The sequence below is a fragment of the Struthio camelus genome, chromosome 1 (genome assembly GCF_040807025.1).
Source record: "Struthio camelus isolate bStrCam1 chromosome 1, bStrCam1.hap1, whole genome shotgun sequence".
Classification (NCBI taxonomy): Eukaryota; Metazoa; Chordata; class Aves; order Struthioniformes; family Struthionidae; genus Struthio; species Struthio camelus.
Window position 1 is genome coordinate 62,280,082 of NC_090942.1, and position 11,764 is coordinate 62,291,845.

At 39.4% G+C, this 11,764-nt stretch overlaps 2 protein-coding genes across 2 annotated transcripts in view; one reads left to right on the forward strand and one right to left on the reverse strand.

Annotated features, from left to right (window-relative positions):
• The window catches only part of ALDH1L2 (aldehyde dehydrogenase 1 family member L2), a 33,018-nt gene extending 28,836 nt beyond the window's left edge, over positions 1-4,182 (forward strand). The window contains exons 21-23 of the mRNA XM_068944162.1: positions 938-1,043; positions 2,216-2,415; positions 3,462-4,182. Of these exons, the coding sequence (XP_068800263.1) occupies positions 938-1,043; positions 2,216-2,415; positions 3,462-3,517 (362 nt within the window). The 3' untranslated portion in view covers positions 3,518-4,182. The remainder of the gene's footprint in view (positions 1-937; positions 1,044-2,215; positions 2,416-3,461) is intronic.
• A 1,143-nt stretch (positions 4,183-5,325) lies between these two features.
• Positions 5,326-11,285, reverse strand: NOPCHAP1 (NOP protein chaperone 1). The gene is made up of 4 exons (XM_068944175.1): positions 11,140-11,285; positions 9,668-9,754; positions 7,706-7,842; positions 5,326-6,015 (listed from the first exon to the last, which is right to left on the reverse strand). The coding sequence occupies exons 1-4, from the start codon at positions 11,207-11,209 to the stop codon at positions 5,833-5,835; spliced, it is 477 nt and encodes a 158-aa protein (XP_068800276.1). The 5' UTR covers positions 11,210-11,285; the 3' UTR covers positions 5,326-5,832.
• Positions 11,286-11,764: the final 479 nt, after the last annotated feature.

The window sequence follows — 11,764 nt, forward strand, 5'->3', positions numbered from 1 at the left end:
CTCTTTGAGGTACCTTGCTTGCAGAGTCAGCCTCAGGAATTACGGTCAAAAGCCTTTTTTTGCTATATAAAGAATGCTATGTTTGATGGGCAGGCATAAGAGCAAATATTTTCTTGTGGACATCTGTCGTGTATCAGTAATGAAGGAGAAACATTTGCATCTGTTTCAAAACATAATGATTGCATCCTCAAAGAAAATGAAAGAGAAAATTTGTAGCTATAGGAAATCAAATTTAATGAGAAATCTTATGGAAGGGGAAGGCAAAAATCTCAAAATATGTTGATTTTACCCACTAACACTCAAATACATTTACACATCCAGATGTAGGTGTAGAATCACTTTTGTGCAACACAGGGACAGCAAGGGATGCCAACTGTGAAGTCCTCACTGTAACTCCTGGGCTCTTCATTAGCAACGATGAACTAGTTTTTGGATTGGTCTTTTACACCTAATAGAAATCAACATCTGTCACAGGGGGGCCTTTTTTCCTTACTTCAGTCTCCATAAATCTTAGGCAAAGTTGCTGCCCATCGTGTTTTTCCTTGCTTGGAACATACACATCTTTATGGCTACAGTGCTGTATACAGTCCTGTTGACACATTGTAACCTTCCTGCCTGAGTCTAGGGTCTTCCACTGGGAAGTCATCTGGCTGTGGAGCGCTGGCCTTCAGGTCTTGCTATGAACAACACTCGCTATTGCTGTGATCCGTATAGGCCATTTTTTTAACCCTTGTTCTGCTGTTTCTTTGGTGTTCACACACAGGCATTTCCATTCACGCTTCATTCCTATCAGTCTTAATATTTCTCTATTTCTCTTTCAACTCTCAACATGCCTATGACTTGGGCTCACCTCAAAGTATGGAAAAGAGATGGTCTGGACAATACAAACCGAGAAGTATTTTGTCCGTGCTCAAATGATGCCCTATCCTTTGTTTAGGTTTCTTCATGGAACCCACAGTATTCACAGATGTTGAAGATCATATGTATATTGCCCAGGAGGAGTCCTTTGGTCCTGTGATGGTAATTTCTAAATTTAAAAATGGGTATGTTCTCTTCTGGTTACTATTAGAAACTTTATTTCTTCATTTTCACTCCAAAAGTAAAAAACAATATAATCAAAATGTCCAGTAGTATGATTTTATTAAACCTTGTAAGACTAGGCTGAATCCTTACCTTCTCTTCCAGATAAAATTCTAAGTAAACACACTTTTGGGGGTCTCCTTCTCCATGTCAATACAAAGTTAATGCTATAGCAGTGCAGTAGGGGATACTGTGCAACCCTAAATGCCACCTCTTAAAAACGTTTCATCGAATATTGAGTCTTATTTACTGAAGGTGACATGATAATTGCAATAGCCTGATCAAATTACGTAACATGTATTTTTCCAATGGAACTGCTTATCCTTCTCGTTGTCACAAAGGACTGCATAACATTGTTGTACGTTATGTAACACTGGTACATTCCTATTATAGATGGAAATTGCTCTTTAGGTTTTGTATAGTTTCCATTACAAATCATAGGAATGAATTTTACACACAGATTAAATAAAAAACTTATATATGCATTTCATATATTTCCACCAAACTTCATTTTTCTGCAGTTTGAAAATCCAATTAAGGACTGACCACATAGACAACCCTTCACATCATGTATGATAAGCAATTATATTAGTGATAAGAGACGATATTAAGTTTTTTGATTTTTTTAAATTATTATGGATTTCCAAGCTATATGGAGATAAGATGCATATAGAAAATAGCACTCTAGACATGACCTGAAAAGATGTGTCACAACAGAAGTCTCAGTTTCAGCATTTATTCTCCACTAACTTGTAAAGCAGGGCCAGTTTTTAGCAAACTAATTCGTAATCTGCTGCATAGCTCTGCTTTACAAGTATTTTTGTATTGCTCTGTTCCCCATCTTGTGCTGCAGCTGCACACAACTGGTATGCATAATGCAACTTTTCCTTTGATATTTCTCAGTGCAAATCTTAACCATTGAAATGCAGACTTACAAGCTTTACAAGTTTGAAGTAATGGTATGAATTTCCATAAATCTGACGGATTGATACACAGATTAGTACTTATTATTAAATGGTGTCCTTAAAGAAGCTAACTGCAGAGAAAATGTATGAAATTGGAATTGACAGCGGAAGGCTGTTAACACTTGTTTATTTTACCTACCGGCAATTATATCAATTCTTTCTCCCCACAGGGATGTCGATGGAGTGCTAAGACGGGCAAATTCCACAGAATATGGTTTAGCTTCAGGAGTTTTCACGAGAGACATAAGCAAAGCTCTCTATATAAGTGAAAAGCTAGAAGCTGGAACAGTTTTTATTAACACATACAACAAAACTGATGTAGCTGCACCATTTGGTGGATTTAAACAATCTGGCTTTGGAAAAGATTTAGGTAAGTTTTTCAGCAGACAGTCCAAATCAATGAAAAAAAAAAAGCTTCCCTGTGAACAGCACAACTAGTATAATCTGAGGTATGGGTATGTGCCCTGCATCTCTTATAGTCCTCCAGTTGCAGTGAGCTAGATCCTCTCTGCTCCCATCCTTACGGAATCCTGCCTCAGTACCTCCAATTCACCCTTTCCTGCACGTTTCCTAAATACCTCGATGGCACACAGAATATTCCTTTCCAATTCCTTTCAAAGTGATCAAATTACAGCTTGTCCAGAGCTGTGTACAGGCTACCAGCTGCCGTCAAGCAATGAAAGGTACAGGCCAAAGTCTCCTCTCCTTTCCCACAGAAAGGGCACTAACTTAGGTCTCTCCTCTAAGCTTGTAAGAACATGGAAAAGTCTTTCCTTTATTGTGCCTTAAAACATGATAGAAAATTGCCAATGGGCCCAGAGCAAAGCTGCATAAAACTTGTTTCTTTCAGAAAGCAGTTTAAAAAAAAAAAAACAGACCTAGTCTGTCAAAGAAGCTTTACAAGTCTGTACAGATCAAGCCCCATGGGAAAGAAAAGTTAAAGAGAAGTTTTTTCACAGTAACACAACAGATTTTCCCTTTGGAATCTCTAACAAGTATCAAACATTTCCTGAAACTGAAGTGATTAATATTATTAGGGGAAAAAATAGAAAAAAAGTAATAATCTTCATACAGAATCTATACTTAGAGACTTAACATACTCTAGACAAACCAAACTTCAACTTCCACTATAAGCCACAACAGCCATCTGGAAATTGCTGCCGTTCAATCGTACACAGGTAGCTCTCCCTTTTTAAATTCCACCTCCGTTTTCTTTCCACATTTGTTGGCTTTGGCCTCTCCTTGTCAAACCAGTTCTGTCAATCTCAGCAGGAGGGTAAGTTAATCAGTTTGTCATTATTCCTTAAGGACTCAAAATACTGGCTAGTGTTGTGAATTTTTGTAATATGGCTAAAGGTTGAGAACGTTCTCTCATTTTAGCTGCTGTTCTAATTGGTTGATATTGTGCTTTTACAGGTGAAGAAGCTCTTCATGAATATCTTAGAACCAAGGCTATCACTGTGGAGTATTAAAGTAACAGTCTCACTTGGAAAGTAAACTGTCCCGAGTTTTAGTCTTAAGGACTCCATGAAGCACTTAATACAATGCCCAGGATATGCTGTCCAAAGTGGTACAACTAACAGAACAAATGCACCCAATCCATGGAGAAATTTATATAAATCAGGTCCAAATCTTAGTCTCACTGAAAGATGAAAGCATGTGGCAGTTAATCTGAAGTTACTTAAATTATCCAGCAACAGTAACAGTTATTAGCACAACTGAAGAATGTGTTCTCACATGCCTACTTTTTTATTTGTGTGAACATAATATTTACATGATCATTTTAAATCTTTAATCGTAAGGCTTCTCTCAAAGTTGAACTAAAATATGTATATTACGCCGTTTTTGCTAAAAACTGGTTCAAGTTTTACAGTAGCAATTAAACATTCTGCTCTGGTGATTCTTCAGCAGTACAGAAAACCTTCGTGCCATAAGAAGTAAATAAACGCAAGAAAGTGCACTTACTATGATCTTTGTATAGTACATACAGAGTTCAACATTGGTGTTAAACTATGCATATCAAGCTAAAATTACTTAAAATATTTTCTATCTTTTTGTTGATATGGAATGTGTGATCTGCCTGCAATTTGAAAGGTGGTTACATTAACAGATTAAAATCACTTTTTGTGTCTGTGCACGTGGCCTGTTATGACTGTTTTATAGAGAATATTTATTCATATTTCATACTTCAATTTTTTTCTAATCTCTGGGGAAATCACCGAGTCATCAAAAATGACTGAGTTAAGACACTAGACTTCAAACGTTTTTTCAATTTGAATAGAAGCTTTTCATACAGATCAAGACCCTATCTAACAAACTAAGCCTACTTAAAACTGCTTGCTCTTCTTAAGAGTACAGCTCCACCCAAAGCTTAACCTGATCTACGGCCTGCCATCAAGAATAGAAGTCCCAGCCCTTGCTTCCCAACCTTGCCATCCTCCAAAACATTCAATGATTTAATCAGATAATCACAGTAAACCATGCCCTCCTCCCAGTTTTAAGAATCCATACTGTGAAAGGAAGACAACCAGAATCCTTGTTATTTCCTATCCCAATTATTCCATAAACAGATCTTAAAAGAAAATTCAAGATTTAGTGAGAGTCAAAAAAAATGTATAATTAATTGCAGGTTTCAAGTCATGATGTTTGAAGTTTAATATTTGAGCAAATACAGTATAGAAATTCTTATTTTAATGGTGTAGAAAATACAAAGTTCCTTTAAGAAACAAATGATGATGTCCAGGAGCATCACAGATACTTCTGAAATGCAAAACGATCTCTAAGGTAAATACAACAGTCCAAATCATTGCTTTTTATCAATCTGAGGTAAGCATGAATGACACATACTCTCACTGACTATGATTCCACAACTGTTCCAAGCTAATCTAAATACAGGTCTTTTTATTCTTCTGGAAAGGACAATTATCAACAAAATTGAGAGGACGGAAGTATATGGCAGGGAAAGTGGGAGATGAGAAGTGAGGTTTAAAGCAATTGCAACACCACAGAGATAGACTTGACCCTTTAAGCTCTGAGGGTATCTACACTACAGCCACAAACATTATTGCTGATACAAGCTAGTTTAGGGAATAGCAGCAATCTACCCGTAGCAATACAAAGCTCAGTGCAGGCCAAGAAAACCAAGAGAGTTCGCTGAACTTTCTCTTGAGTCATGGCTGGTTAAAATGCTGCCCTCACCCATGTCACCTTATCCTGAAATGACCTCAGTCACTGCTTCAGTGTACAGCAGTTACTATCATGACTGCAACGGAGACATACCTCAAATGTACTTTAAAATAATGTTTAATATTGAAGACATGTACATAACATTTCACTTCAGAGGACACTGAATTTAGAAAACAAAGCTTTTCTCTTAGTTATCTCCTCTCTCTCCTTTAGGCAAACGCTCTTTCTACCACACTCCAGAGACCTTTTCCAACAAGGCAACAGGCCAAGGATTCTACTTCTTAACTAGCTCTGCAGCATACTTTTCTGCTCAAGTACCTCACTTCCAGCTGCTTTCTTAGTCTGACTTCCTGGTGAAGCTCACTTCCATGTCATTTGAGGAATAAGACAGTAATTCTTCAGAGGTGTAGTTTGCCTCAGAACTACAAGAAAACAATCGTCCAAGTGTTTGGACACCACATTCTCAACCATATAAACTACAGCGTTTCCCATGATCCTGGTGGATGTCGCACTGGGAAACAAGGTAGTTTAAAGGTCAAGTCTTCAAAGTCACAAAGCATGATTTGTTCAAAAAAAAAAAAAAAGTAAAACACAAAAGGATTTACTCATTCACTTTGCTGTCCAAAATTTCTATTTTGCCCTTTTCTCCCTTTTGTTTAGGAAACTTAATGTTGTCTATTGTCACTTCATCAGTTGTACAGTCATCTTCAGATTCTGAGTCATCTTCTGAGATTGATATGTCTTCGTCCGTATCAGAACCACTCAATTCAACTAAAGCCACGTTCTGGAGAAAAAAATAAAAAAGACCTTAAGTTAACATATTATACATTTTGATATAGCAGCTATCATTTGATTAAAACATAAAGCAAACAGATAAACTGCCCTACCACCATAAGAAAACTCCACAAGCACAACTAGAAAGACTTTTAGGGTCTTCTGGCATTATAAACAAAAAAAATAACGAACACATCTCTAATATTTTTAAAGTGTAATTATTAAGCAGTAAAGCTTAATAATTAAGCAGTAAAGCTTAATAATTAAGCAGTAAAGCTTAATAATTAAGCAGTAAAGCTTAATAATTAAGCAGTAAAGCTTAATAATTAAGCAGTAAAGCTTAATAATTAAGCAGTAAAGCTTAATAATTAAGCAGTAAAGCTTAATAATTAAGCAGTAAAGCTTAATTAGTAAGCAGGTTAAAGCTTAATAATTAAGCAGTAAAGCTTAATTAGTAAGCAGGTTAAAGCAAGCAGTAAAGCTTAATTAGTAAGCAGGTTAAAGCAAGCAGTAAAGCTTAATTAGTAAGCAGGTTAAAGTGTAACCATTAGCAGAGAGCTGAACATAGCTGAACTCAGGTAATCTAAATCAGATATTTCAACTGATGAGTGGAGGCATCAAAGCTGTCATTTTCAATGAAGAATTCAAACCAAACCTTTTAATGCATAAAGGATCATAATATGTATACAAACATATGTGTTATTTATTAATATAATTCCTATCTTACAATCTAGTAAGAGTCATGGTACTAAAACTACTGTAAAACAGCAAGTCAGCTAGACCACCATGACATTTTTTAAAGCAAAAGTGATCATATACTTCCATTTGCAGTACCATGATTTTTGAGGTATTCTTTTCTCTCTGAAAACATTTGTCTTAAACTGATGATCCTCACCTCAGAAACTTCTCGCATGCTGCAAAGCAACATACAGGAACTGAGATATTAGTAAATTTCTTCAGTGATCTGCAAATAGCATTATGCTATTAAGCACCAGGTCTCTTAGCTTATTTGGTTATTATAAAGCCAAGACACCTGTCAGGCGCTGTCAAATAAAAAACTTTTCTGTCCAAGTTACTCACTCCACTTGAGCATATTAAAACAAACAATTGTCAAGCTCTGCTTTGTCTTTTCACTCTTTATTTGGAATTCTTTCAACCAATACCGGTGCTGGAAAACTTGTAGATTGTATCCAACTTGCATGCTATAAGAACTCTGAATCCAACCTGTGGCCAGTAAGTTGTTCGGACACCTCACAGACCAATCCCAGGCTGCCCTATTTCTTGCAAGTCTGCAGACCAGAAGGCACTTTTCTGGGACAGACAATCTTCCAGCCATATGGTTAGATACATGCACATATCACAGCCGTTTCATTTTGGAATTTTCTTAAGTGAGCACACGGCTGCAGCATTCCAGTTAACAAGAGAAAGGGAATATTGATGCAAATATAAATAAATAGACAAATACAAGCCCTAAAGACATTAATGACTTTGTTAACCCAAGACCTATACCCAGACCTAAAAATACCTACAAAGAACAGCTGAAAGCAAGTTACTACTCTTAGCCTTTCAATTTGCAGATTTCAGACTAAAATGGTAAAGACTTAGCCTTAACTACCAAACTAGTTCATTCTAAGGCTAGAGAATTATTCTAACCCTATCTCAATTTACTTTATGAGATCAAAAATATAGTACATGCTTACCATTTCTATAACTTTTTCTGTTGCACTGTCTAGATTTTCAATATCAAACTGATGAGCTGGTGCTGTTACCATTCTTCTTCTTAGCTCATCATTTGCATGTGCCATCTGTGGTAGAAAGCTCTGTACTCTGTCCAAAACTAAAACAGGAATAATTTTTATAAATAATTATAACATAAAAGCGTGTGTGATATACACATTTACACATTTATGTATGTGTGTATATATATACACATATACACACATATATACACAGATACGTTAATTTATACAGTTACACTACCAAAATCTGAACGTCAAAACAGATTCCATTTCAATTTCCAATTGTCTACCATATTTAAGATTTTTAAAAAGAAGGAATTTATTACAATATTCAATTTCCCAAGATGTAAACTGCAAAACAATTTAGAGTCTATTAGTCAGCACATGGTTCAGTAAGAAATCACTTAACAATTCAATTTGGATTCTTAAAATGTGGCTAGTTTAAAGAAAACTTGCTCGCAAATCCCCTTGTTTTAAAAATAGTATAGTATAGTATTTCTCAAGAGTGCTCTTGAGAAATTTCAACATCAGCATTATCTCAAATGGAAATAAGATGTCCTTCTTTCTCCGTTCTTAAACTATAGACTGAAAGAAGATGGAAAAACTGGCTACAGCGCAAGTGTCATAGGTGTCATGCTGCCACACAAAAGAAAGCAATACGGTATCAACAGGGGGCTCTGAAATTAAGACAGTGGAAAACACTAGGTCAAAACATAAAGCACTTATCCTCTGCAGAAATCTCTCTCTCAACTCGGTGGGACTTCCTAACCATTTTAAGATGGTCACTGTCACTAAGAGAATTGCACCCATTTCCCTTCCACAGAGAAAGGGAGTATCTTCGCCTCCTTCCAAAATTTCTCCAGACAGTCTTTCCCCTACACATAGCAGATGATCCAATCTCTAGTTTTCTCTCCCTGTTAAGTAGAATTGTACTATCCTGAACAAGCTCTGCAGAAGTCTAACAGGTATAGCCTACTTACTGACTTCTTCCTAAAGACTTATATCCAAGGAAGAACTTGGTATGATAGAGTAATTCATTCTTCTATTACTTTTTAAAACTCAGCTCAATGTCAAAAAAAAAAAAAAAACCAGTAATAACAATGTAAATTTTAAACAAAATGCTTTTATAGCAGCAAATATTCTATACTGACAAATTACTTCTGAAGATAGATTAGAAGACCAATAGATAGATTAGAAGAATAGATAGATTAGAAGATCAATAAAAAGCAACAACTCTGAATATACTGGAAAAAAGCAACCTGTGACTAAAAAGCTTTGGTATGTTTTCATGAAGGGAACAAGTCCTGAAGAAATACGTATACACAATTTTCAAAGAAACATAACCACTACACCACTCATATGTATGGAGTGACATTGAAGAGAATTTTAGCTATCTATGTGCAGATTTGACTGAGAAAAAAGGAACACAGCTTTTTTTTTTTTTTTTTAAAAAAACGCCTTACTAATGCATTCAAATGAATTTATCATGAACGAAAGGTTATATAATCTGTCTTAATAATTTCTGACAGCACATTTGTTAAAAATGAAGTTACAAAAGTCATCTGTGTATCCTATATTGATTTGAAAGCGGCCAACCTATTGAAGACTAAAGGTACAACCCAGCTAATTCACTATATGCAGACAGTGGGAATATTTCTGTAAGAATGAAGTCCCCAAAACTTAGAAGCATAAAGCTTAGCATCGCAGAATCTAGATTTTTTGCAGAAGTTGCATTTGCACCTCCTACACTTTAATCATACGACTGCAAGAGAAGACCTAACACCAATAGAAACAAAACACAAGAGCTTCCCCCTTTTTAAACACGAGGAAACACCTGAAGAGTCACTGAAACTTGAGTAAGTTATGTTAAATAAATACGTTAAATAGTACTTGACTGTGTTCCAGTAGCAAAGTTATACTTACCATTACTCCTTGGCATCCGAACTGTCTGTAAAGTTGTGGCCTTCTTGTTGCTGAATTTTGAGTGAATCAACAATGTTTCTTCCAGTCCTGGAAACAAACAAGTATTTACAGGTTTACCTATGTCAACCAATCTATGTTCACACGTTGACTGTAAACTTCTTTTCTTACTGCTACTTTTCCACCTTTCTACAGCAAACTTAAGACAGATCAGGATTCAACCATCTTTATCTCCAAGAATTCCAGTCTGCCTTCCTGCAAATACCGTTTCTTTCTTGATTTCTGTTTGGGATGGGTCATGAAAGTACATCTCTATGTAGTGAACGTCTAGAACTTGCTACCCCAGGAGGCTGTGAAAGCAGACAGATCAGCAGGTTCAAAATAGAATTAGACAAATTCATGGCCAAGAGAGCCATAATCAGATACCAAAACAACAGAGCAGGAATCACTTTAGCATTTTGACTCCAACAGTTACAGATACTGGGCTATTACAAGAAGAATAAGCAGCACAAAATGCTTAAGCTAACAACCTCTCTATAATTAGCGTTTCCTATTGCAATCGTCCAGTGAAAGAATACTGGGCTAGATGGATCATTGATCTGGGCCAGCAGGTCACTTCTTACAGACATCAACTACTGTTGAAGTCTTTGTCAAAGGTCTACTCCACAACAGATACCAACAGGTAGAGACACTACCTGTAATACTCAACTCAGAACAGTCATGCAGCCAGGTAAAGTCAGTTTGCCGTCCCCTGGTCTACCACATAGAAAAACACCTCATTGTACTGTGGAAACAGCTAACGTGTGTGACTTACACTGACTAAAATTCCTTCTTTCGCATATATGACGTTGGCAGTGATGAATAAAAGCAGACCACAAACAGATGCTAAACATATTTTCAAGATTCATAAAATCCAAATGACGTACTGAAATTTTTTGCATTAACTAGACAAGCTAATTCTTACAACTGCCAAGAGAACCACCAGTCATTTCTCACTAATTAAAATGAAGCTCCACTTCCCCTTAATATTTCTCTCCCGGTAGAAATGACGCTATGACTATGTCGCTACTAACTTACCGTTTTTTTCTGTGCTTACTCCGCATTATACCGGCGGTGCCTAGGGAAACGTCCGTTCTTCAAAACACGCCCGCCGATGTGACAAAAAACAGGCGGTGCCAGCAGCGAGGCGCCCTGAGAAGCCGCCCGGGCCTGCGGCAGAGGACGGCTGCCCGCTGGCCGGCGAGCCCGGGGGCTCACCACATCCTGAACCCCCCCGGGCACGCCACGGACCGCTCTTCCCCGCCGCCCCGGTCCGGCTGGGCGGGCGGGCAGAGCCCCGCAGCCGGGCGGGCCTCCCGCAGCGGCGAGAGGCCCGGCCCGGCCCCCCGCCAGCTCCGCCGCTGCCCGCGGGCGGCCCGCCTCCCGCCGCCCGTGACGGCCCCGCTCCCACAGCCGGCCCCGCCGCGGCCGCTCACCTCCTCGGCGCCCCACGGCCAGCAGCTCCCGGGAGGCGGCCGGCCCCGCCGCCCCGCCGTCCCGCGCCATGCGCCGCCCGAGCCGGAAGCGGCTTGCGGGCACCGGGCTGCGGGCGCGGCCGCCGCAGCGCCACCTGCAGGCCGGGAGGTCCGGACGCGCTCGGCTGCGGGAGGGAGGGAGGGAGGGAGGGAGGGGCGCTGGGCTGCCGCGGGGCGGGGCGGGGCGGGGCGGGGCGGGGGCGGGGCGGGCGGTCACCTCGGCAACGGCGGCGCAGCGCTGCCCCCGCGCGGCTCCGCGCAGGCGCAGGCTCGGGCGGGGCCCCCGCAGCGCAGCAGCAGCCGCCTCAGCGGTAGCAGCAGCGGCTTTTTCTTGCGGCAGTTGACGGGGAAAGCGAAATCCCGCGGCGGCCAGCGGTTGTTTCCGTTTGCCTGGGCAGTTCGATGAAAAGGTGACGTGAGATGCTTGCGTATACCCGCAGTCATCCTTATCTGTAGGACAGTAACTATCCTGGAGTCGGGCCCTTCTGTCAGATCTGCGTCTCAGAGGTGTTAGCTGTGCACTTCACGCAGCCTACTTAGCCGTTACTGCTTATATAACACAATGCATTACAACGTGAATATTTGC